Source organism: Muntiacus reevesi, chromosome 14 (genome assembly GCF_963930625.1).
Source record: "Muntiacus reevesi chromosome 14, mMunRee1.1, whole genome shotgun sequence".
Lineage (NCBI taxonomy): Eukaryota > Metazoa > Chordata > Mammalia > Artiodactyla > Cervidae > Muntiacus > Muntiacus reevesi.
This window is the reverse complement of record NC_089262.1, coordinates 51,086,898-51,112,090: the sequence shown is the minus strand read 5'-3', so window position 1 is coordinate 51,112,090 and position 25,193 is coordinate 51,086,898. Positions and strand designations below refer to the sequence as shown.

Below are 25,193 nucleotides of genomic sequence, written 5' to 3'. Positions count from 1 at the left end.
ACCATCTCACTCTCTAAAGCAGCAATATGAACTTATATTGCTGGGAAACTGTAAACACATGATTTTTCACTGGTGTTTGCATGTTGGGGCTCCGTGCAATGCCTGTGCTTACAGTTGCTGAACATTTCCCCGTGGTTTTGAAACAAAGTAATAACCGAGAGTTCCCTGGGAAAGGATCCATGCCATGGTAGTCCTGCTACATCCCATAGATGGCAGTAAACACGCTTTTTAGCACTTTGCTTCATCTTCATTGGGATCAGGCTCCTTCAGGGGAAGAAAATGAATGCAGAAACTGTGGAGTAATAATTAGCAAACAGATTCTAGTCATTTGAAAAATTGGCAAGAAGCCTTATTAAAGGAGGTAATAATAGTCATATTTTGCACTTCTAATAGGCCTTTTATCTCTAGGCCTCCAAGAGCCTGTCTGAGTCATGTAAAGAGGTACAAAAAAAAAAAAACCAAACCCAAACCTGAGCTGGGTCAGAAGTCAGGAAACAAGGGCTCTGTTTGACATTCCGTAAGACTCTCTCATTTCAAAGTGAAGGTAGAGTGTCTCTGATGCATTTAAATACCAGGAATTTATGCCAGTTAGAAAAGGCAGCATAGCACTGTGAGATAAACTCCACATTCCAGCTTAGTATTGAAAACATGCTTTGCCCAAAGTTGTTTTTTGTGAAAATAACAATAGAACTTTAAATGCTTTGCCTTATGAACACATGGACAGCATTGTTATTCACAGTGCACTAGACAAATTGAGAGTTTTTTATAACCTCTTCCATGTATCAAGGCATAATTATCAGTACATGCTTGTATTTATTCCTATGAGGCTGGAATATATTCTGCCGCTGATGGATATCAGTCCCATGAACTCAATATCATTCATGCTTTATCTCTGGCAGTGGTGGTAGCAGAAGAAAACCACTCCTAACATGTATACACAGCAAATGCCTTAAATCTACAAGATATGGCTGTCTTCCCAGTCCCACAGTAAATCCGTGTCTTCAATTTCCCACATAAACTCCAGATCTATTGAAATCTTGGAACATTAAAATTCTTCATTGTTGTCAAGGTTTAGTAACTTGACACCCAGAAGACAGACACCCTGAGTATTTGAGGGAATGTGGGTTTGGAAATAAAGAGGAGCAGCTTTTCCTGGTGCATTAAAATCTGCTTGGGGCTTAGAAGGAAGAATGTGTTTTATAGTAACTATTCTTGGCTGTGTGACTTTGACTTTGGGCAAGCTAATTAACCTCTCTGAGCATCAATCTCTTCACAGTAATAATTCTTACCTCATGAAAGTTGAATGAAATCACTAATGTAAAAAGCATTTAGCATAGCACCTATCCTCAATAGGTATTCGACAACTATTATTGTTAAAAAATATACATAGGTACATGCAACATGCATATGTGAGAGAGGGAGAGACAAAGACAGAGATCGAGATTTCCAGTGGGCTCCCCTGGTCTTCAGAGATGTGGGTAAATTGGTCCAAATCCTCAAAGTCTGAACCCATCAGTCCTCCGTACAGTTCCTTCAAGTTCGTGACCCTACTTCCGCTTGCTTTCTTCCACTACTTCTAAATCCAAGAGCCCAAGGTTAATTTAATGTGCAGCCAGCTAGTACACAGAAAAAACAGCTCCTTAGCTGTTTTTCACACATTAAAAAAAAACACACACACACACAAAAAACCATCCTCCCTCAGAGACACTGAGAATCTGGTAAGTTGATTAGATTCATATCTGAGAAGAGGTTGGATTCTGACCCTCTTAGCTTTATATCATTCTGTAGGTTCTTCCTGCTTGCCCCACTCTCTTCCAACAAGGGAGGCTTCTTGCAACATGGAACTCACACCCCCGCAAGGCCTGGTCCTAGGAGGTGTAGCCCAGTCCTTCAACCATCTTCTCCCACCACTTTTAGGATGCAAAACAGCTCAACCCAACCAAAGGATTGTTCTAGTCTTCATGGAATTATGGAAAAGACAATTTCTCCTCTCCTATTACCTCATGATTATTAAATTCTTTGTAAAACCCAGTCATCAACATTCTCAAAGATAATGTCATTTCCTTTATTCTATGGAATAATCTATTCTTAAGTATATATAAGAGCAAACATAAAGTAAACAAAGAAACATTAAACAAAGTTTCATACCCTAAGACACATTTTGACATAGCAAGCTATTCTTTTAAGGATTAGATTTTTTAAGAGTTTTAATATTTGTATATATTATAAATCTTTCCTGTTATTGCATTCATCTGCCTTTTTTCATCCGGAACATAAATTCATCTTTTCTTGATGGCCAGAGTCATCACCATGTATAATTGTGATGATTCTCTGCTCTCTGGGGATATTGCTCGGGCCGTACAGGGCTATTTGCCCTGCACTAAATAACCCCAGACTCGAGTCTTTAGAGTTACTACATCTGTTTCTTGGGGATCGCCCCCCTGCTCTTTGTCTCCTTATCTCTCTTTGCTGTCATCGATGTGTACTGTCTCCAGCACTAATCCTTTCCCCTGTAGTTTCCCCTTCCAGCTTCCAGTCTACTGATTGATGAGGACAAAGTGAACATTAAAAGTGGTTTCAAAATCAAAACCACTGGCACAGAACCCCTTGTCAGAAGTCTCCTGCGAGCAGAGAGTGTGAGCTGTGATACCGAGACCTTCTTCTCGATCCATCAAGTTGCTCAGTTATCTCTTTGCTGAGCTGTCCTGATTCTTGGCTAGGTTTTAGATTATTTAAATCCTAGGGGAAACAATCTGGGAAGGGTGATACGGTGCTCTATTATTTTCCCATGGGTCTTATTTTAAAGCTCTGGATCAATGATGTGTGAGGTCCGAGGTTGGGTTCACTTTCACAGGCACCACGGAGGAGGGAGTGCCTGCTCCGACTGGTTGGGGCCCTGGCCAAGCCGATCGTAAATAAATTCCGAATGTCACCCTGGGACAAACCACTCTTAGATGTAAGGAAGGTTACACATAATGAAAATGGTAAATCAAAATATTTCCAATGAAGGCAAAAATAACCACTTCACAAATGGGAGTCAGTAAGACCAGGCGGATTTAGATGTTCAGATTATGTTCCTATCCCCATGCTCTGCTAGATCAATCTAAGAAGAAAGGTTTTCTTTGTCTATCCCCTCCCTCCTACCTATCCTTCTCTTTTTTTCCTTTCTTCATAGACAAATTAGTGATTCTGTTTTTTTTGATGGCAGGGGAATAAAAGGTACCCAAATGCTTTGCATGGAGGCTGAGATAAGCAAACTATGAATAAATGCCAGCAGCAAGGATCTTTTTCCTTTCTAACATTGAGAGTGAATATGCTAATTAAAAAAAAAAAAACTTAATATCTTATAAGATTTTCACAGTATGAGCATGTTTCTCCTGAGTTTCACATTATTAACACTTGAAAATTAAGCCCTCCCTCTAGCTCAGGAAACATTCCTGATTCTTCTCTCACAGTGTGTGGGATTCCGGGGACAAGGATGACTGGGAAGGGATGTGTGCATGACCGTCATTCCGATAGTCTCTGGCTGGTGAGTGCGGTGTCGGGACAGTGAGGCACCCCGAGTACGGGCTGGGTGTGTCATCCCTGAAAAGATGCTTCTCTGCAACTCACACATGCACACTCTGCCTGCTTTTCTTTTTAAATACAGTGCCATAGCGACACAGGTATAAGAGCTGACCACGAGATAAAGTTCTGACCTTGGGCGACTTACTTAACCTCTTTGTGCCTCAATCTGTTTATGTCAGTTGACAACAGTGTTGACCTCATAAGGTTGTTTTGAAGTTAATGGAATTGATATATGTAAAGTCCTTAGAACAAAGCCTGAAAACGGTATCACTGTTTCAGTGTTGACTATCATTTTCAGAATCCACCGAAGCCTCTAGAAGGAAACAGCGTAGCTGGCTTGTGGATTTTTAAGAGCTTGGGTTCTGGAGTCAACCCTATGTGGATCCCACTATTTGCCCTCTCACATCCTGATCCAGTGACCTTGGACAAGTTATTTACATGCTCTAAGCTTCTGTTTTTCTTCTGTAGAAAGGGGTTAATTGCATCTTCCTCATAGAGCTGCGATGAGGATGAAATGCATGTAAAGAGCCCACAAGACGCTTGGCACAGAGAAAATGCTCCATACATGCTAGCCTTGGAGATGTGGAGGAGGGGTGGATGGTGATGATCTGGCAGCTGTCTCCTGAGAACTCTTAAAGGCCATATCCATATCTTCCTTTGGGAAGGGAGGGAACCAGCCAGAGCAGTTTGGGGGAAGGGTCATAGGGACACAATTTACACAATTCTTTCTGTGCTTAGTTGGGGGACAGAGAGGAAACATACTGAAAGCAAAATAACTTTGGGGGCTTCTACCAAATCCTGCAGGCACTTGAGTTCAGACACCTCCAGAAGGGAACCCGTGGGCTTTACCTTAGGCCCCTGACCAGCAGTGAAGCCTTCAGACCAGGGAGATAAATAAGTTAGTCCTGGAATAGGATAGGACAGGACACAGCAGACAAGACCTTAGAATAAACTAGGGTTCCATATTCCAGGTTTCCCTTCAATTCTCTAACCCATTTCCCTGAAAGAAGACGGGGGAGGATGACACATGGTTTAGCTTCCGTTCTGCTACTTCATTCACCTGGAACTTCTTCCTCCTATTCCCTCTAAGAAGACTCCTACCTTTCTTTTATGTTCAAATGTCACTCCAGAAGGCCCGTACTCATTTTAGCTCTATGTGTATGTCGTGGTGGTGCAAGGAACTGGTTGGGGAGGGACCATGAAATTGTGGAAATAGCTACTTACCTAGGACAGCTAGAATTTCTATTTTCCACCATAATTCTCGTGAATTTTGTGTGTGTTGTGATTTCAGTCATCCTGAGTGCCTGGATGGAGACATTGAATAGCCAGTTATAAGTTTTATAAGACTGTGAAGGTCTGTGTCAAGCAGTGAAACTCTTCTTTCATCCCACACTGCCTGTGCCACTCCAAGTCGAGGCCCTGCCTTGATCAGCTTTGACTCCAGCCATCCCTTGTACCTGACACATAGCCTCTTGCAGAGCCGTCCAACAGCGCAGTGAAGACGAAGCTCCCTCCACACCCTAGACCCAGTCTATGTCTGTAACTCTCAGTCATCTTCCAAGGGTAGCCCTCTTAGGCCACATAAATCAAGCCTACAACTTTTCCTGAATTTTTTCATATCTGCAGATAATTTGCAGACTTCTCCCTCACTTTCATTTCTTCCCACGTGTCTTCCCGTCCTTGGCCCACACCGTTTCTCATGTACCACTGTCTTAGTTCCCCTTACTTCTGGTGGCTCTCTCTCAAACTCATTCAAGTTCATTAACATGCCTTTCAAAATGCCACCCACAGAATCGGACTCATCGCCCCTCCTCTGGCCCACTGCCCTTCAGCCTCGTGGTCTCTTTGTGAATTGAGCTCCAGTCATTTATGGTGACCACTCAAACTCCATCACTGTGTCTCCTCCATCATCTCCCCACCCCTCCACCTCCCATCAGGCACTAATTCCTATTGATTGTTCCAACTAAATATTGAACAGCTATAGTAGGTATTCAGATAGTATATAGTGAAGAAATATAAATGAATAAAATCCATCACTTGATATTCATTCCTGCTACTTCTGCCTCGAGCAAGGATTTTATTTCTCTTTGCTTTTATTTTTAAAAATTTCCAATGTATAGAAAAGTTGAAAGAAATTGGGATGAACATCAATATACTCTTCCCCTAGATTCATCAATTGTTAACTTTTTGCCTCAGTTGCTTCAGCTTCCTTCTCTCTCCCCACAAAACATACACACACACTTTTGAAAATTTGTTGTTAAACCATCTGAAAGTTATAGGCGCTGTGACATATCTTTGTTAAATACTGCAGCACACATCCCCTAAGAACTATGAAATTCTCCCTAGGGAACAAATTACTTCCCACAGATACCTTTAGAGTGAGGGCGTATAAGTTACGGTTTATGGGTGGGCTTTAGGGGGGCCATGAAAACTATGAAATTATATGCAAAATTGTGACCACAGAAGCAGTTTTCTGGGGAGGAAGTTCACAGCTTTCAGCCTCGCTTCAAAACAATGTGGGTCCTCCTCCACTCTCTCTTAATATTGCAAATAGGATAGCAACATGGTCAGTTTTGGGGTTTTAGCTTCCTCAAACAAGAAAAATTCACAAGCTATCTAAAATATATTCAATTGCTTCCTATTGGCTGCATGTTACTCCTGCGGTTTAGTTACTCGGTCATGTCCAACTCTTTGCGATCCCATGGACTATAGCTCACCAGGCTCCTTTATCCATGGGATTCTCCAGGCAAGAACACTGGAGTGGTTTGCCCCGCCTTTCTCCAGGGGATCTTCCCAACCGAGATATCGAACCGGGTCTCCAGCATTGCAAGCAGATTTTTTACCACTGAGCCACCAGGGAAGCCCGCTGACGGCATGGGAGAGTTAATATTTCTTAGCAAGATACAGAGAACCCCTGCAGTCATGCTTCTGAGGACATTTCCAGTCTCTGCTTTTACAGCTCCCTCCTCTCCAGAGGAAACTGGCCACCCAGGCCCTGCTCTGGGCTTCACCTCACCCCACCCCAAATCACCACCCTTTACTGTCTTAGCAAATATCTATTTCCCTTTCAAGATCCAACTCAGTAGCCATCACCTCCGGGAAGCCCTCCCCGACCCTCTCTTCCCAGTTGCTTGTGACTAGAAATTGTACCTTCCTCTATTGTATTTGTCACATTCACTGTATTTGTTTACACAGCTTCATCCTGATACTGTGAAGCATTTAACACACAGATGAATGGACACTTGATGAGAGGATCACACAACCCTTGCTAATAATCTGGATAACGGACTGTCCACTCATGCTGTCACTGAGACACATTTGCACCCTGACTCCAATGGGCTTTCCTCATCTCAGACCCCAGTTTTGCCTTCACCAAAGGCTTTCATGTCTCTCCCCGGGTGACACCCTTTGGTCCTCTAATTGTGGCAGAGGACTTCATATCCACCCCTACAGTCCCTTGGCTGTTCAGATCCCATCACTTAAAAAGACAAGGCTATATCCATACACAGTAAGGACTCCACGTGATTTAGACACTGGGGGATGCATATCTGTCCAGGCACAGGGATGCTGGAAAAGCCTGAAACAGAATCAGTTCTAGGCCCTTGTTGAAAAAGCACCAAGCCGTCCTGCAATGTGGCTGCTACATGGACTAGACTGTGATGTGATGGCAGGCTGAACTCTAAAAGTTGGCATCGGGAGAGGTGACAAGTACCCTGGCATCACCCCTGCACTAGGAGGGGAGGGAAGAACACAAGCTTGAGGCTGTTTTCTTTGATTTCTTTGATTTTTTTTCCAGGAGACTCCACTGTGCCTTTCCAGCACAGGTACTAACACTTCCAATCTAGAAATCAGACCCTGACTGGCAAGATGGCAAGCGGCTGGCCTTTTGGCTAGCGTCCAGGTCTGCAGCACACGTAAGAGATCTGCACTGTATTCCTCCAAAGCCTAGTACAGTCAAGGGAAACAGAGCAAGAGGTTGGAGTAAGAGGGGCGACCATTCTGCTGTGGATCTACTTGCTTGCAGGAGGGGTTGCCAAAGAGAATCACAGGAGGCATTGAGCATTCAGAGGACAGGGCTTGGGACATCCCGCCAAGCTTCCAGCTTCTTCATGGGGTGCCTCCACCCTGCCTGCCCCCAGCAGCCATGGGAAGCTCAAAGGCTGCTAAGCTGTCTGCTCCTGTCAGCAAGGCTGATCTCAGCTGGCAGCACCCTCCTCTTCTTCCTGCTTCCCTGGTGGGCTGGCCCCCGTGGGATGTTAGTCCATCTGCCTTCAGAAACGTGCCACCCCAGCCTGTTTCCCCCATGGCTGTCCTCCTCTTGCCCAGCTGGATCGCCGGGCCCCGATGAGTGATGTTTCTGAGCGGATTCAATCCCCGGTGCTCCAATCAGAATGCATTACCAGGCAGGGCGCGTCAGCTCGACGATTTGGCTTCAACAATAAATCTCCTTGCTTTCATGAGTTTAAATCAGACTTTAAAACATCGCCCTTAATGTTCTTTTAATGCAGTTTTCTTCTGAATGAGTTCCCTTTAGGTCCAGTCCTTGTCATTAATACACTCTCTTGGCAAATGAAGGAGGGCTTCTTCGAGGAAAACCCTGCCAGTTTAGGAAACCGGCTGAATTGCCTTGGTGATGCCAGGAGCCTTTTTTGCATTTTACAAGGACACTTGAGAAAACAAAACTCTCTGACTGTAAATTTAATTTTCTCTTGACAGCCTTGGTGTCTCTGCAGCCCCAGAAGTTATCCATTGCTTCTTTCTTCTGTAATTAAAAATCAAGGGGGGGGGGGAAATGTACAGGATTAACAAGTTCTAATTTCATTGATGAGCTCTAAGAGCTTATCAATAATAGGATCAGAAAAGCCATGTTGCCTAAGCTCTATTTTTCCAGGGTGTCTGATTCTGATGGAGAATCTCATTCAAGGTGGGAAATGCTTGCTTTCCAAGGAGTCCCACTGCCAAAGTCAGGAAGAAAGGGCGGGGCGGGGCCATGCCAGCGTCTAGCAGGAGAGCGCCTGGGCTTGCTACTTTTACAGACTCAGCATTTGGGCTCGCGGGAGCTGATTACAGGGGAAGATTAAACAGCCTGTCTCTCACACACATGCTCCGTTTCTATGGATGGCTTCTGCAGGAAAGGAAGCTTGCACGTATCTACTTAGGAAGAAGAAAGATATTTCCAATTAAAAGAATATTGGTGGTAATTCCTTCTGAGTTATACATTTGTAGATAACAAGTACTTTATCGGGGGATAAGGGCATCTATCCTGTTTATCACCCATAGGGACATAGCTGAGCATGGGTTTCTCTGAGAGACGCCGAGCTGATCAATAGCATCTGGGCTGCGTCATTTCAAAAGTGGAGACACGCCGGTTCCCAGTGAATGTGACAGGCATGTGACAAGAACGAGCTGCTTAATTGACATGCACAGGTTCCACAAAACTCCCAAACAATCAGATGCAGAAATGACTCAAGCGAGGATTTTGTTTTGTTTTGTTTTTAAGCTAGGGCAAGTAAAGCATAGATAGCATGAAGCAGGAGCCCTAGCATCTGTCCTGAAGTTTCTTCTGTAGAAAAGCTGAGGCACTGCTGTGTTCAATAGGGGTGGCACTTGTAAGTTTCAGGCAGAAATTGGATGACTTGGTTTCAAAGCTTTCCTGCTTAGAGCTGGAAAGTTCAGGCTACCTCTGGAGACAAAAAGATGCACAGGCTAGCAGAAATGGCCAGCAGCTGGGGATTCTGTCACAGTGATACCAGTTTGGCTTCTGCCACAAAGAACTTCTCAAAGCAAGACGAGAGAATCACAGACTACTGAGTGGCCCATTTCCAAAGGTTACCTTTTCTAGGTCTCTGGCCTGCTTTCTGATCAGATATAGTCCTCCCTTCCCCAGGGAAAACAGGCTGCAGTGAAGCAAAGTCTAGGTGCTGAGGACAGTCTCACCTATAGAATACCAGAGGCAGTAAACTCGACTAGAGGGGATAGCATATGGATAGGCTAAGAGCATGAATTCTAGCCATATGGTTGAGTTTGAAGACAGGTCCACTCTCATTAGCTGGTGATCTTGAGAAAGTCACTTAACCACTCCGAGGCTCTATCTTGTTTTCTGTATGGTAGAGATGATTTCATTGTCATCTCATAGGGTTATTATGAGGATTAAATGAGTGAATACATGTCAATCATGTAGAACAGTGTTCAGCATGTAGGAAACACTCAAGAAATGTTAACAACTTAAATATTATGCCATTTAAGCAATGAACTTGCCAAAAACAGAATGATTGGCTTCTCAGGGCCCCCTCCAACTCTATGGTTTTAAGCAGCCAGATGGCTTTCCTCACTGTTTTGAAGACATAGGCAAACTTATAGGGGGAACACAAGATAATCTTTAGGGGTATGTGGATGGACAGTTTAAATTTTAATAACTATGCATTTATGATGTATCAGAAAGAATCAAGTCCATTATTCCTTGAACATTCTCATATATACGCATACATACACACATATACTCTGGAGAAGGGAATGGCAACCCACTCCAGGATTCTTGCCTGGAGAATCCCATAGACAGAGGAGTCTAATGGGCTACAGTCCATGGGGTCACAAAGAGTCAGACATGACTGAGAGGCTAACACTACACCACACACATATATAGGCTTTCCTTGTGGCTCAGCTGGTAAAGAAATATATATATATATATATATATATATATCTTACAGAACATGTGCTATGCAATATGTGAAAACTCATAATGACAGTTGAACTGAATCTTAAAGGATGAGCAATAGTGATAGCGTGATTCTGCCAGGGGGACTGTCTAGTCAAAGACCCAGGGGATAATTACCATAACAGCAAAGAAGAGAGACAAGGCTGGAGAAGAAGCTGTCAGAACATGGAATCTACATCATGTGAGCCATGACTTTGTCCCAGAGGTGATGGGAAACACCTCTGGTGGATGGGGTTGCAGGGGACTTGGAGAAGGGAGCTGGTTAGGACACTATTGCCAGTCGAGATGATGAAGACTGAGAAAAGCAGGTGAAGTCAACAAATCTTTGGAAGAGAAAAGAAGATGCCTAGATTCTGGAACTAGTCTTGACTTGAGGTAGGAAATTGTAGGATCTTAGGTCTTGGCAGGGGTTGGACTTGACTTAACTGTGAGATTAAATGGTTTCAGCTTTGAAATATGGGGGGTGACTACCAAAGTGAGCCTTAGGAAGCATCACAATGAACAAAGCTAGTGGAGGTGATGGAATTCAAGTTGAGCTATTTCAAATCCTAAAAGATGATGCTGTTAAAGCACTGCACTCAATATGCCAACAAATTTGGAAAACTCAGTAGTGGCCACAGGACTGGAAAAGGTTAATCTTCATTCCAAACCCAAAGAAAGGCAATGCCAAAGAATGTTCAAACTACTACACAATTGCACTCATCTCACACACTAGCAAAGTAATGCTCAAAATTCTCCAAGTCAGGCTTCAACAGTATGTGAACCGTGAACTCCCAGGGATCAAATGGCCAACATTTGTTGGATCACTGAAAAAGCAAAAGAGTTCCAGAAAAACATCTACTTCTGCTTTATTGACTATGCCAAAGCCTTTGACTATGTGGATCACAACAAACTGGAAAATTCTTCAAGAGATGGGAATACCAGATCACCATACCTGCCTCCTGAGAAATCTGTATACAGCTCAAGAAGCAACAGTTAGAACCGAACATGGAACAACAGACTGGTTGAAATTGGGAAAGGCGTATATCAAGGTTGAATATAGTCACCCTGCTTATTTGACTTATAGGTAGAGTACATCATGCGAAATGCCAGGCTGGATGAAGCACAAGCTGAAATCACAACTGCCAAGAGAAATATCAATAACCTCAAATACACAGATGATACCACTTTTATGGCAAAAAGAAAAGAGGACTAAATGGACTTTCATCACCTCTTATTGAAAGTGAAAGAGGAGAGAGAAAAAGTTGGCTTAAAACTCAACATTCAGAAAACTAAGATCATGGCATCCGGTCCCATCACTTCATGGCAAATAGATGAGGAAATAATAGAAACAGTGAGGTACTTCATATTTCGGGCTCCAAAATCAACTGCGGATGTTAACTCCAGCCATGAAATTAAAAGACGCTTGCTCCTTGGAAGAAAAGCTATGACCAACCTAGACAGCATATTAAAAAGCAGAGACATTACTTTGCCAACAAATGCTATCTAGTCAAAGCTATGGTTTTTCCAGTAGTCATTTATGGATCTGAGAGTTGGATTATAAGAAGGCTGAGCCTTGAAGAATTGATGCTTTTGAACTATGGTGTTGGAGAAGACTCTTGAGAGTCCCTTGGACTGCAGGGAGATCAAACCAATTAATCCTAAAGAAAATCAGTCCTGGATATTCATTGGAAGCACTGATGCTAAAGTTGAAACTCCAATACTTTGGCCATGTGATGCGAAGAACAAACTCATTGGAAAAGACCCTGATGATGGGCAAGATTGAAGGTGGGAGGAGAAGGGGATGACAGAGGATGAGATGGTTGGATGGCATCACCGACTCAATGGACATGGGTTTGAGCAAGCTCCAGGAGTTGGTGATGGACAGGGAGGCCTGGTATGCTACAGGCCTCTATGGGGTCACAAAGAGTCAGACACGACTGAGCAACTGAAGTGAACTGAACCCTAGAATTCAGCCAACCCATAGAAGCTTATAAACAATTTAATTATTGGCTCCAATTATTTGCCAGTCCCCATGAGTATATTTTTTTTTGTCTTGGCCAACACACAGAAGAGAATACTTCCTTACATGTTGACTTTGGACTTAGCCTTGTGACTTGCTTTGGCCAACAATAAAAGGGAAAAGGTAATTGTGTGTCAGTTCCAAGCCTAAGCCTTAAAAGGCCTTGTTCATTTCTTTCTACCTGCTTTCTTGAGCTTCTGCCATCAACAAGAGCAGAACAGATGTTGGCTAGTCTGTTGATCCCAGAAGGAAAAAATGGAGACAGGAGGAACAGAGCTGCCCCCGACACTGTAGCCTGAAGCAGAACTACTAGTCGAGCCCAGTCTAGACCAGGCAGACCCCAGACGTCCTGCAGACACAGGAGTAACAGCGAGTCCTTGTTTTAGGTAAACTTTTGCTCTGCCTTAAGATGCCTAGCACAGTGCTTAGCCCCCACACCTCAAAATCAACTTGTTAGTTTCATCTGAGATGCTCATTGGAATTCAACTGGATACCTTGGCTCCCCATGGCAAGGGGAGGTCTACACTCTTCTATGCAGGTGACAGAAAGTAAAAAGCTAGCGGGTGGTTTGCTTAGATGCGAGGGACAATGAGCTTGCTGTCCTGTCCTGCCCGCCGCCTAGTCACAATATCTGAAGGAGAACACTGAAGGTCTATAGTAGTTTGGGACTCACAAAAAATAATTCATTATGCATAATGGTGATGTTGGCAGTGCATGCCAAATGGTTAAATCTAATGTAGCATACAGTTTCATTAAGGCACAACAAAATTAATCTATCCCTTCCCACCAGGAGGTTTAAACAAAAGCAATGGGGAAGGAGCTGCATGTAAAAAGCAGCAATTCATTAATGAAATGAAGACATGTAAAATAATTAGGCTTATAACAAGAGATTAGAGAACTAAATTAACCCTTCTGTTTACTTTGCACGGAATGCAATGGAGAACTTTGGTAAATGTTAAGTTATTATGGAACTGTCACCTCAAAAAATGAAGCTGGTGGCCTCCCATAAAAGGAGAAACTCTTCAGTCCCAGTCCAAGGACCTTGTTTTACGACAGTTAAGACCATATCTTTGAGATATTTCTGTTTCGGTCCTTGGAAGCATGAAAGAAAGCAGGTACAGCCATGCAATTGCAAATGAAACAGTTAATTTTGAAAAGTAGGGATTTGATGTTGACATGCCATATGCTAACTTGGGTAATTAATAATATTGAAATGAAGGTGCTAATCTAAATCAATGGTGGGCTGAAGCTTTCCTTTGCCTGGTTAGTAATGATAAGCCAAGGGGGACAATTGAGCTTTTCTTAATAACTACCAAGTCCTCATCTGCGTGGGAGAACAAGGACCTGTTCATATCATGGGGGAAATGCAGCTTAGGATTTTAAGCAAACTAGGGAATGGGATGGGCACTCCTGACAGGCGCCCTGCTGGCTCAGGACCTGACCCTGGCTTCTTGCACCTTGGTCTCTCGCGCTGCAGATCTGCTGGCTTGTGTTTCCCGCACTGGGCCAAACTCGTCCATGTGCTATTGGGAAAAGTCTAGACTCTGAATAGATGTACATTGTAAATCTTGACGCTATGCATCCTGTCACTGAGGCTGTGGACATGCCGAGACCTGGGAAGCGAATGACCACGGTTAAGAGTCCCCACCCACCCCTGTTGCGGAGAGTTTACTAGAAGCACCTTCCCCCAAGGGATAGAGACAGTGAGGAATGAAAGGGTGGCAGAGGCCCGCTCCACTGACTCAAGTCAGAGCTTCTCTATGAAGATGGAAAACAGTGCCCCCTTTAGGACCCTACCCGCAGTGGCAACCCCACAAAGAATAAGTAGGCCCAGGCCAGGGTCTACAACTCCCCCACATGCCACGCCCACGGCATAGATGCACAGGTGTCTCACATACCCTTGACATCATCTCTTTCCAGCTTATCCTATGCTGATGAAAAACAGTGGCCATTAATTCATCCTACAGAATGAACTGAGGATCAGAAGGTTGTATGAGATACTGAGAATCAACATTAACATTTCCTTAGCACCTAATTTGTGGCTGGTGCTTTATCTACATTGTCTTGTTTCTTTATCCAATGTCAAAGGAATTGTGTTCCATTTTAGAGATCAGTAAACTGGAGCTAAGACATTCAGAAATTGTCTGAAGTTGTTTGAAGGATGGCTGTGACATTTGAAGTTCTTACAGATATACAAATCATCTTCCATGGCAACTCTCCAAGCTATTTGGAGAGCAGAGCATGTAAAATCATGGTGAGGGAGGGAAGAGACCAGAGATCAAGTTCCTCAAAGACAGTTGCAGTTACTTCTCAAAGCTCTTTGTTGAGTGCTAGGTCCAGAGTACATGACTTTGTGGTCCTCCCCCTCAACACCCCCAGCCTCTTAAGCTATTACTGTAGGCAGGAAGGTAATATACTGTTTCAATATAAGTATCTTTAATGAAGAATATTTGAAATTCTGAAATTTCTGTAGACCTAGGACTATCCTATTTGATTGAGCAATTTCAAAAAGCACTGTAACCCCTTCCTCTCATGTGTCCACAATAATTCAGAAAAGTTAGCTTTTCAGCATTGGGTCTTTCCGGTGACCCTCCTGGCCCAACTTGGCCCAAGGCAGAAAGAAAGAGAGCTAGAGTAAGAAGAAAAAGACCCTGATTCTTTCCTTCGTAGAATTCCTGGTGCTGTGTCCTATTCTCCAACTTCTATTGATACATGAGCTACTTTTCCATTCCTGTTTGTGTGTTCCTTCAGTGCTTATCTGGGTGCCTGCCTCGTGGCAGACATTGCATTGATTTCATGTCTCTCATGGTATCTTATTTGTCACAATAACCTTCGAAGAAGGCACTGCTGTCCCTGATTTACAGATGAGCAAACTGAGGCACAGAGGGCTGAATGGTTTCTCCATGAATCCTGCTCACAGGTAGACCCAGAACTTTCTAGCCTCCATTACACAGAGGACCTCCCTTGTCCCATATCTACGACCATCGGTTTTGCTAGAAATGTGTCATTATTATACCCAGAGAGAAGGCATTACCCCCATTATCCTTATATTATTCAGACTGAAGTCCCAGGGTCATTCTGGGATAAATGAGAACGTAGAACCTCCTTAGCCTGTAGCGATCTTTATTAATCTTTAGTGATCTATTTTCCCTGCTGAGCCACAGCACAATTTCCAATGCTAAGTAGAGCAGTCCCTCCCTGAGAGGTGTTATGTCCTTGCTGGTGCTTCTAACAAAGAAAATAGATTGTAAAAGTTGGCGGACCTGTAAATAGATGGTGTCCAGAGCCTAACATAGTGTCTTGTGCATATTAAGTGTCTGATGCTGATTGGATACAAATGAATGAATGAACAAAGGAGTGACTCTCAGAGGCCTCTAAGGCTTCTCCGATCAGGTTATTGCTGTTGACACAGACTTGTGTGAAAGGTGGATAGACAGCACACAGGCATGTCAGCACTGTCTTGCTCTAACGGTAGCCTACTGTGGCGGTGTGAGGCACACGTCTCCTTGTGGAAACATTCTTTGTATTCATGCTCAGAATTCGTCTGAGAGTCCCCACAAAGGTTTGTGGAATTTGTTTTTAGGATTACCTGACATGCATTCAAAGCAACTGACTTCAGACCAAATACTAAGGAGCTACTTTGTTCATTGTCACTGATGTAACGGGGATCAAAAAGAAAACTGGATATAAATCTATAATTTTTTAAGAAAATTGTGTTTTATTTATTGAAGGTGGAGAAATCTCCACTTCATGACCCGCTTCTTTGACTAATTAAATATAGGGTGAAAGGAATTAGGTAGCCAGTGATTTGCAAGTGTTCAGACCCTTGAGGGAACATGATGTGTATGGATTTTTCCATTTCAAAAAATATATATAAGTAAGAGTAAATCCTTTGTGCATAAATTACGTGGATGTGGTTAAGGCTCAAGGTCAAAAGTAGACATTTCTCTTTATGATTTTATTTTCCCCATAATCTGCTTCCTCTCCCCATCCTCCATATCTTAACTACCTCCTGGATCTTAGGCTACTTGAACTGAGAGGGACATATAGTCAACCACGTTCGGGAGGCAGTTTTCACTTACCTCCGGTGGACTTTGTGCTCAGTCACAGTACCTTTTGGACCATTTTATTGCTGTCTTTACAGACATCTCTGTCTGACCTTGTTCTGCTGTGATACCTGCTTTTGACTCTTGCAGTAACTTTGAATTATGCTCTAGTAATATCATGCAGAAATACCCAAACTTAATCAGCTTACTGATCACCACTGAAAACTCTGTGTTTAAATCAAATTTGCATTTGGTCTATAGATTAATTTGGAGAGGACTAACATCTTTTCTATTCTCCAATTAAGTTTGATAATTATCCCTATAAGGAACTTGTGCAACTTTTGTTAGATTTGTCCTAATGGCTTTGGTTGCATTTTAAGCTGACATCCATTCAAATGTACATTTTCTAATTGTTACAGATGTATAGGGAAGCTATTGATTTGGGTATATTGATCTTGCTGTTATTACTGTTCAGTCGCTCAGTCATGTCTGACTCTTTGCAACCCCATGGACTGCAGCACGCCAGGCTCTATCAACAACTCCCAGAGCTTGCTCAAACTCATGTCCATCAAGTCCATAATGTCATCCAAACATCTCACCCTCTGTCACTCCCTTCTCCTGCCTTCAATCTTTTCCAGCATCAGGGTCTTTTCCAATGAGTCAGTTCTTTGCATCAGGTGGCCAAAGTACTGGAGTTTCGGCTTCATCATCAGTCCTTCCAATGAATATTCAGGGTTGATTTCTTTTTAGGATTGACTGGTTTGATCTCCTTGATGTCCAAGAGACTCTCAAGAGTCTCTTTTCCAGCACCACATTTCGAAAGTGTCAATTCTTTGGTGCTCAGCCTTCTTTATTGTCCAGCTCTCACATCCATACATGACTACTGGAAAAACCACAGCTTTGACTATACAGACCTTTGTCAGCAAAGTGATGTCTGCTTTTTAAAACACTGTCTAGGTTTTTGACATAGCTATTCTTCCAAGGAGCAAGCGTCTTTTAATTTCATGGCTGCAGTCATCATCCACTGATTTTGGAGCCCAAGAAAAAGAAATCTGACATCATTTCCACATTTTCTCCATCTATTTGCCATGAAGTGATGGGACCTGATGCCATGATCTTAGTTTTCTGAATGTTGAGTTTTAAGCCAACTTTTTCACTCTCCTCTTTCACTTTCATTAAGAGGCTCCTTAGTTTCTCTTCACTTTCTGCCATAAGGGTGATGTCATCTGAGTATCTGAGGTCATTGATATTTCTCCTGGCCATCTTGATTCCAGCTTGTGCTTCATCTAGCCCAGCGTTTCTCATGATGTACTCTGCATATAAGTTAAATAAGCAGGGTGACAATATGCAGCCTTGATGTACTCCTTTCCCGATTTGGAACCAGTCAGTTGTTCCATGTCCAGCTTTAACTGTTGCTTCTTGACCTGCATACAGATTTCTCAGGAGGCAGGTAAAGTGGTCTGGTATTCCCATCTCTAAGAATATTACATAGTTTGTTGTGATCCACACAGTCAAAGGCTTTAGAATAGTCAATGAAGCAGAAGCAGATGTTTTTCTGGAATTCCCTTGTTGAGCTCTTATTAATTTAATAGTTTACATGATAGATATTACTAGGTCTCCCTGAGCATACCAAGAAAAAAAAAAAAAGCCAACACTTCCTAAGTACCCTACAGTAAGGGGATATGTGACCAGGGTGGCCAATGAAATGGGAGTGCAAGCGATGTGGGTCATTATTAGACTGAAGCAGCGGAAAGCTCCGGCATGATTTTTCTCATCTTTCTCTTCTCCAGCTGAAGTAAGTGTAGACACCCGGCTTTGAGATAGCAGAGTCTGGGTTGATGAATCACTACATAGTAGAGAGTCACTCAGAACTTCAACAGACTGCATACGAAGGAAATGAACTGCTGTTGTGTTAAGTCACTGATGTTTCAGGATTGTTACCACAACATAATCCAGCTTCCATTGACTGATACAGTTTGTATATAGATTCCCTTGTATTTTTTACGTGAACCATTATAGTAACTGTGAATAATAAGTTTGATTTTCTCCTTTCTAATTCTTAGGTAATTAAACTTTCATGAATACCAAACTTAACAATTAATGAAGTTGACATGGTGTTACATTTCATAGATCTTTAATTAAACATTTATTAATCTTGATTTGCAATTTTCCTCTGTGTTCTTTCAGTTTTCAGACATTTGCTGGGTCCTTAAAAAGATGATAGGCCCCAGGCCCTGTGATAAGAGGGCCTAAGTGTTAAGAAGGCCCTGGTTAGGCTGGATCTTACTTTAACTTAACAAACTAGGGGCCTGGCCAGTCAAGGCTGGAAAGTCTCCCTGTTTTCCAGTTCATATTTTCCTTTAGGAGTAGAATCAAAGTTAGTTTTCATTCTCTCCTTTTACTTCTAGAATTTGGGAAAGGATCTGAATATCCTATTATTACCATTTTAACACTGTAGGTATGCTCTAGTTCAAAAAGGTCCAAAATAATAAAACCTGACCTTATCAAAGAATATATGAATTGAAGGATGATAATTTGCTTTACAAAGGGTTCCCTGCTCCACAAAATGAATTCAACTTTGGTGTCCCTAAAATAGCCAGTTCCCTTGGCGCATGTTAAATATAATTCAATTTACAAAAATTCGATTTGCATATAACCTTTTCAGTAGCACATCCATTGTGCAAAGCAATGTACACTTGTAATTGGCTGCAAATTGCCAGGAGACCACCTTTGCACATATTGTTCCTAGATGTGCGATTTTTTCTTAATCTCCACGGGATAGAAAGTGGAGTGGCTAAATTTCCAGTTGTTTATCTGATCCCACTGACTATGCTGAGAGAGGACATTTGCCAATTATTTGGGGCGACATGTGCTTTGTACAGATTAATGTTGTGCACTGGGAAACAGGAGGTATGGGATGGATAAGGGAACCGAATGTGGATTGTCTGGCTGGGTTCAGGATAACAGTCTTGCTAGGCTGAGGAAGCTCTCTTTATCTTGGTGGCTTGACAGGCATCAGGAGAAAGTGAAATGAAACAAGGGATAATTTATAGTCATGGGTTTGGATATCAATTTTTTTCCCCCATGAGGCAGTGGACCTGCAGGAGCATCTTCCCAGAGAGACAGACCCAGTCCACTGACCTGAGCCATGTGGTTAAACCGCGTCCCAGCAGACCCACCAGCTACAGTGACCTGACCCCAGGAGTTCTGTGTGTAGTGGGTTCTGGCCACAGAAAGCCATGGTACTAACTGAGCAAGGTAAGCGTGGCATTTTCTTACATGTTATATAAAAAGTGGCATCTTTTATGGCAAATTGAATTAATTAAAGCAGATCATTGCCCATGATGCCAAGATGCATCTAAAACCCTGTTTGACGTGAATATTAAAAACCCTGCCTGGCTCATCTTTTCAGACATGATACCTTCCTCACACATTCCCACTGTCCGCTTCCCCGGGCCTGATACCAGGGCCCTTCTCTTCTGATTAGGAAGTTCCCTCCAGGGTTTCATGCAGACAGCTAACAGCGCTCCTTCCCTAGGCTAGCCTGCAGGGTGTGTCAGACTCCTGGCAGAGTTGGATCCCTCCCTCCCAGAGACACTGGCTCCTCCACCAGCTTCAGAGAGGAGCCACTGAAAGGAGCTGAGGAACCCTACCTAAGACCTAGCTTTTTGTTTTTCCTACTGGAGGGAATGACTCCTTATTCTCCAGTTCAGCTGAGCAACTCTCTCACGCCGCAAGTTCAACTCCCAGAAGGTAAGACTTGATGCCTTCTGGTTCTGAGGCAGGTTTTCTAAATTAACTGCCATAAACACCGGGGCGTGGAGCAGTCAACAACAACTTGAAAACGGGAATTTTTGCTAAACCAAATAAAAATATTGCGTTATTTCTTAGAATTCTTAGACGTCCAAATTTGGGGTAGCTGATTAAGACTGACCTGGGCTCACATACGTGCTTTCGCCACTTATATTCTGTGCGGTCTTGGACCACCTGCACAGCCTCTCCCCGATGAACCACACACAGCCATGTCTGACTCTCAGACTACAGAGAAGCTGAGACAGGAGAATGGGGTGGAAGCACCTGGCGTGCTGTCCATCATAGATGTAAGGTTCCCTTCCCGTGAGTGCTGCCGGGAGCCAGGTGCATCCAACAGCCAGACTGGACAGTAAATTCGTCTGTCTTTCATCTGCTTTGATCCCAGCGGCTGCGGGGACAATGGGAAAGTAACAGACAATGGCGTTGTTGCTGTGAGGCTTTCACATGGGCTGCCTGAGCGCGGTACCCCGATGTGCCAAGCTTCAGGTGCATCCGCTCCACCAAGCCTCGCAGAAGAGCGTCCCTTTGGTTTTTTCTATTTGCATTAAAGCCAGGTCACTACCCTAGCGGGGGAAGAGGATTGACGGCAGGTGGGGCGGGTGCGGCGTGGGTCGTGAGGGCACCTGTGTGCCTTCCATCCCCAGGGAGAAAATACTGACCGGGAAGGAGGGAGAATAGAGGAAGAGACTCTGAAATTTTTTATTTTTCATTTTTTCTGTGCTGCTTTCCTTTCTGTGTGTGGCATTGTGTCCAACAGGAGCACTGAGGGAAGAGCTGCCCTTGAAGGAGGGGTGTGTGTGTGTTCATTAGTGACCAAGTGACCAGCCCTCACCAAGTCCTTTAGAAACTGGGAGTTCACAGTCTGGCCCCTGGGCAGCCTGCTTGATTCATTAGGAAACTAGAACTTTCTGGGTTAAATCGAGCATTTTGTCTGAATGAAGATTTTTCCCATCTGTGCACCCAGACATGGCGGCCACAGGAGATGCGTGGATTCAAAGGCTTCCTCCAGCCTGTGGGTCCTGGGGATGGGGATGGGAGCATAAGCAATCCATACCATTGCCTCCTTTGTCTGAAGGAGGGACTGGATGTGGAGGATGTGTTTTCCCCTTTCTCTCCAAGTTCCAGGGGGAACCTTGAACCTGAGGTCGAAGCTATTCAGATTCAGTAATTACAGGCAACGAGGAGGGAAATCTTCTAGGGCCCAGCCCTCAGCTGGCAACACCAGCATTCATCTCGTTTTTCTGAAGAAAGTCAGAGATGTCAGTCCTGACCATGGTGTAAGACTTGGGGAACTTCAGAGGGGCCCCAGAGCAGCTCCTCACCTTGCTCATCTTGCCCCCTCTCTGCCTCTCAGCTGCCGGGAATTGACTATATCATCCTAAGCTCAGTTTTTCCTCTGCCTCTTCATCCGGAGACCTCCCCCAGAGCAGCCATTAACTCAGGCAAAGCCCCAAACCTCCCTGGGCCTATTTACCTCTAAAGAACATATCCCTGGTTGAGAAGTTCAAGTCGAATGTGGAGGCGAAAGTATTTTGTAAACCATAGTACACTGAAGAGTATGACTGTTCTCCTTGGGAGGGCAGGGGCGCTGAAATGAGGCTGGCCTGGGTTTCATCCTCCTATCTATGGTAGAGATATCAAACTAGCAGACCTTGGAGTCCCAGGTATTTCTATACAGTGCTTAAAAATATTTAAAATTCATTGCCAGTGTTAAAAAAAAAACACACACAGTAAATTTTTACATTAAAGCAATGGAGAAAAGGGAACCTTTCTGCACTGTTGGTGGGAATGTAAACTGATACAGCCATTAAGGAAAACAGTATGGAGATTCCTTAAAAAGCTAGGAATGAAGCTACTATATGGCCCAACAATACAACCTGAGAAAATCATAATTCTATAAGACACATGTACCCCAATGTTCATTGCAGTAATACTTACAATGGCCAGGACATGGAAGCAACCTAGATATCCATCAACAGATGAGTGGATAAAGATGTGGTACATTTGTATATTATTCAACCATAAAAAGGAATGAATTTGAGTCAGTTGTAGTGAGGTGGATGAACCTAAAACTTCTTATATAGAGTGAAGTGAGCCAGAAAGAGACAAACAAGTATCATATATTAATGTATCTATATGGAATCTAGAAAAATGGTACTGATGAACCTAGGAGAGAATGAATTTGTGGACACAGAGGAGGAAGGTGAGGGTGGGACGAATTGAGAAAGTAGCACTGACATATATACACTGTCATGTGTAAAATAGATTGTTAGTGTGAAGTTGCTAAGTAACATGGGGAGCCCAGCCTGGCTCTCTGTGATGATCTAGAGAGTGGAATGAGGAAGAAGAGGGAGGCTAAGGAAGGAAGGAAGATACATACATATATGTGTGTGTGTGTGTGTGTGTGTGTGTGTGTGTGTGTGTGTATATAATTATGACTGATTTGCCTTGTATGGCATAAACTAACAGACAAAATCATAAAGTCATTTTCCACCAATTAAAAAAATAAATTTTTTAAAGTAGAAAATGGATTTCTAACTTCACTTTGAAAATGAGACAGCCAGGTCACAATGGCCACAGTGGCCATCTTGGGCTGTAGTGTCTGCCCCTTCACGTAGCCGTGTGCTCGCTATTTCAACACAGTCTCCACCACTCCTAGTGTCTTACACCCTCGCTGTTCCATCCTGTTGCCTAACTAGCACTTATGGATATCTGAACTTACAGCCTCTGTCCTACTGTGGGTTTACCTGAGAAAGTTGCCTTTTATTCCCCACTTTATTTTTCCTGCCCCTACAACCACCATGCTTCCTTCCCATCCAGAGGAGACTTGCCTTCTCTGAAGAAAGGAGGGAAATCCATTGCTGAGAGGAGCAGTGTGGAGGATGTCTTCGTAAAGCACCAGCAAAAGCTTGTTCAGGGATCCTCAGTCTTGAATGGCCGCTCCAAGAGGACTAGGTTTAGTTTCCACTGAGAGCAGCTACTCAAACATTGAGCATGGTGCTCTGATCAGCTATGGCTATGTAATCAGCTACCCCAAAGCTTAGGGGCTTAAAATAACCTATTAATTTGTCTGACAGTTCCGTAGGTGAACAAGGTCCTTCTGCAGTCAGAGGGTAGCTGGACTCACTTGCCCCCGGGTTCCACTGGGGTGAAAATCTAGGATGACCATTTGCAAAGCTGGCAGTGGATCCTGGCTGGGAGCTCAGCTGGGGCTGTTCACTAAAGCACCTGTGTGTGTCCTCTCCCTGTGGCTGGGGCCTCTCACCACATGGCAGCTGGGTTCTAAGTGTCCAAAGAGCGAGCATTTCAAGAGCCCCAGGAAGAAGATGCAAAATGTCTTATGCATCAGTTTTAGAAGTCACACAGTGTCTCTTCTGCCATATTTCATCAGTCAAATGCAAGTCACAGAACCTGCCAGATGCAAGAAATCAGAAGTACACAAAGCATGAATAATGCAAGGCATGATTCATTGAGGGAGCCATCTTTGGAAACTTACCACCACAGGTAGCATTGGTGAGGTTGGTCCTTATTTCATAACTCTTTTCACACGTGGCTTTTTTCCTTCTAGAATAACTTGTCTCCTCTCCCTTCAGCTTTCCCCAAGGTAAGATATTAATGAGATCATATTTGAACTCCCTGACAAAGTAATGCCTCCTTATAAAGCATACTATTATTATCAGCCTGCCTGATCACTCCCACCTGGGGTCCCCAGAAGACAGGATGAGGGACAACATTGCACATATCTCAACAACAAACAAAACTTCATTAAATCCATTGAAATAACACAGACATTCAGATTTAGCACAGATCAAATCCTATTAGCAACAAATTACACTGAATTGCCTCCCCAAATCTGTAGAGCCAGATGTTTTCCAAGCCCTAACTTCCTTTAGGCAAACACCCAAAGTAAGCAATGTGAAGGACTCCCAAAGAATGAGAACATCCCCTGACATTGGGTAGGATGGGGTTTGACCCATTTTCTTTTAGTCACAGGTTAAGAATCTTAAAATCAGAAAGAATAAACATGTAGGATTCCTGAGTGTGAGGAATGGCTGAGAAACGGGTCTTATTTAAATTGTAGAAAATGCATCTCTACACTGCTAGCAGGCATCCCTTCCCAGCCCTGGGGGATTTCCACCAGAGCCTCTGGTCCGTTTCTGGGAGCTTGCAGTGCAACAGCACGTCTGGCACTCCGCTCCAAATCCAGAATCTTCCCCAGGAAAGATAAAGGTAAGGGTTTCAGATCATGTAAAGTTCTGGGGTAGCAGCAGAAATATTGACATTGACAGATTTGAGACACTTCCCTGCATAAAGTCCTTGCTTTTACATTTTCTGAATACTCACATTTCTTAACATTTTCCTGTTTATTTCTCCTTAATGGTTCAAATGGTATATGTTAGGGTTAAGCCAGATGTTCAGCCACTCAGGAATGCTCCTGCAGACAGCAGCCCCTCTCCCAGGGCAAACCCCCCTGAAGCTCTGTGGGTCTACCTCCTATCCCCGAGCCTTCTCCTAAAGACTACCAGTTCTCATTTCAGGAGACATCTTTCCTTCCCTATTAAAGGTCATAACATCCCAGGCATTCAGTTCCAGCCCATGAAGATCTCTACTTTCTTTCCTTCCCTCCGCTTGGCCAAGGGAGGAGCAGTGAGCACACAGGAACTGGCTGGAGGCTGGAGGCCGATCAGCCTTCTCCCATGGTTTCTAGAAATGTGGCATACCTAAAACTGGAGATACCTGTGATCTTAGCCAAGGTACCATTTGTTCAGGCCTTTTTCATGCTTTCCTCCCTCCCAAATGTGTCCATTTCTGCCCTTTTGCCTTTTTTGCTAAAGAATACTATCCTCATCACCCCTACTCCCCAGTTCACAGGCACCTTACCCTTGCTCCAGCTACGGGCAGCCCCTAACCTTCATCATGGCTCATAGCTAGATCCCAGGTGCTCTGTATTACTGATGGCTGGTTGTCTTCTGATTTTGCCTTTCTTACAACAATCCTAGGTTGGGAATCTGCTGAAGAGTCTGGGATCCAGAGTGAATACCACCATGCA

General features: G+C 43.6%; 1 protein-coding gene across 2 annotated transcripts in view; it reads right to left on the bottom strand.

Annotated features, from left to right (window-relative positions):
- Window positions 1-25,193, bottom strand: part of LOC136146665 (uncharacterized) — a 234,806-nt gene that overhangs the window by 43,140 nt on the left and 166,473 nt on the right. For both annotated transcript variants that reach the window (XM_065905658.1, XM_065905657.1), the window contains exon 3: window positions 4,792-4,871. In XM_065905658.1, coding sequence (XP_065761730.1) covers window positions 4,792-4,871 — 80 coding nt within the window. The remainder of the gene's footprint in view (window positions 1-4,791; window positions 4,872-25,193) is intronic.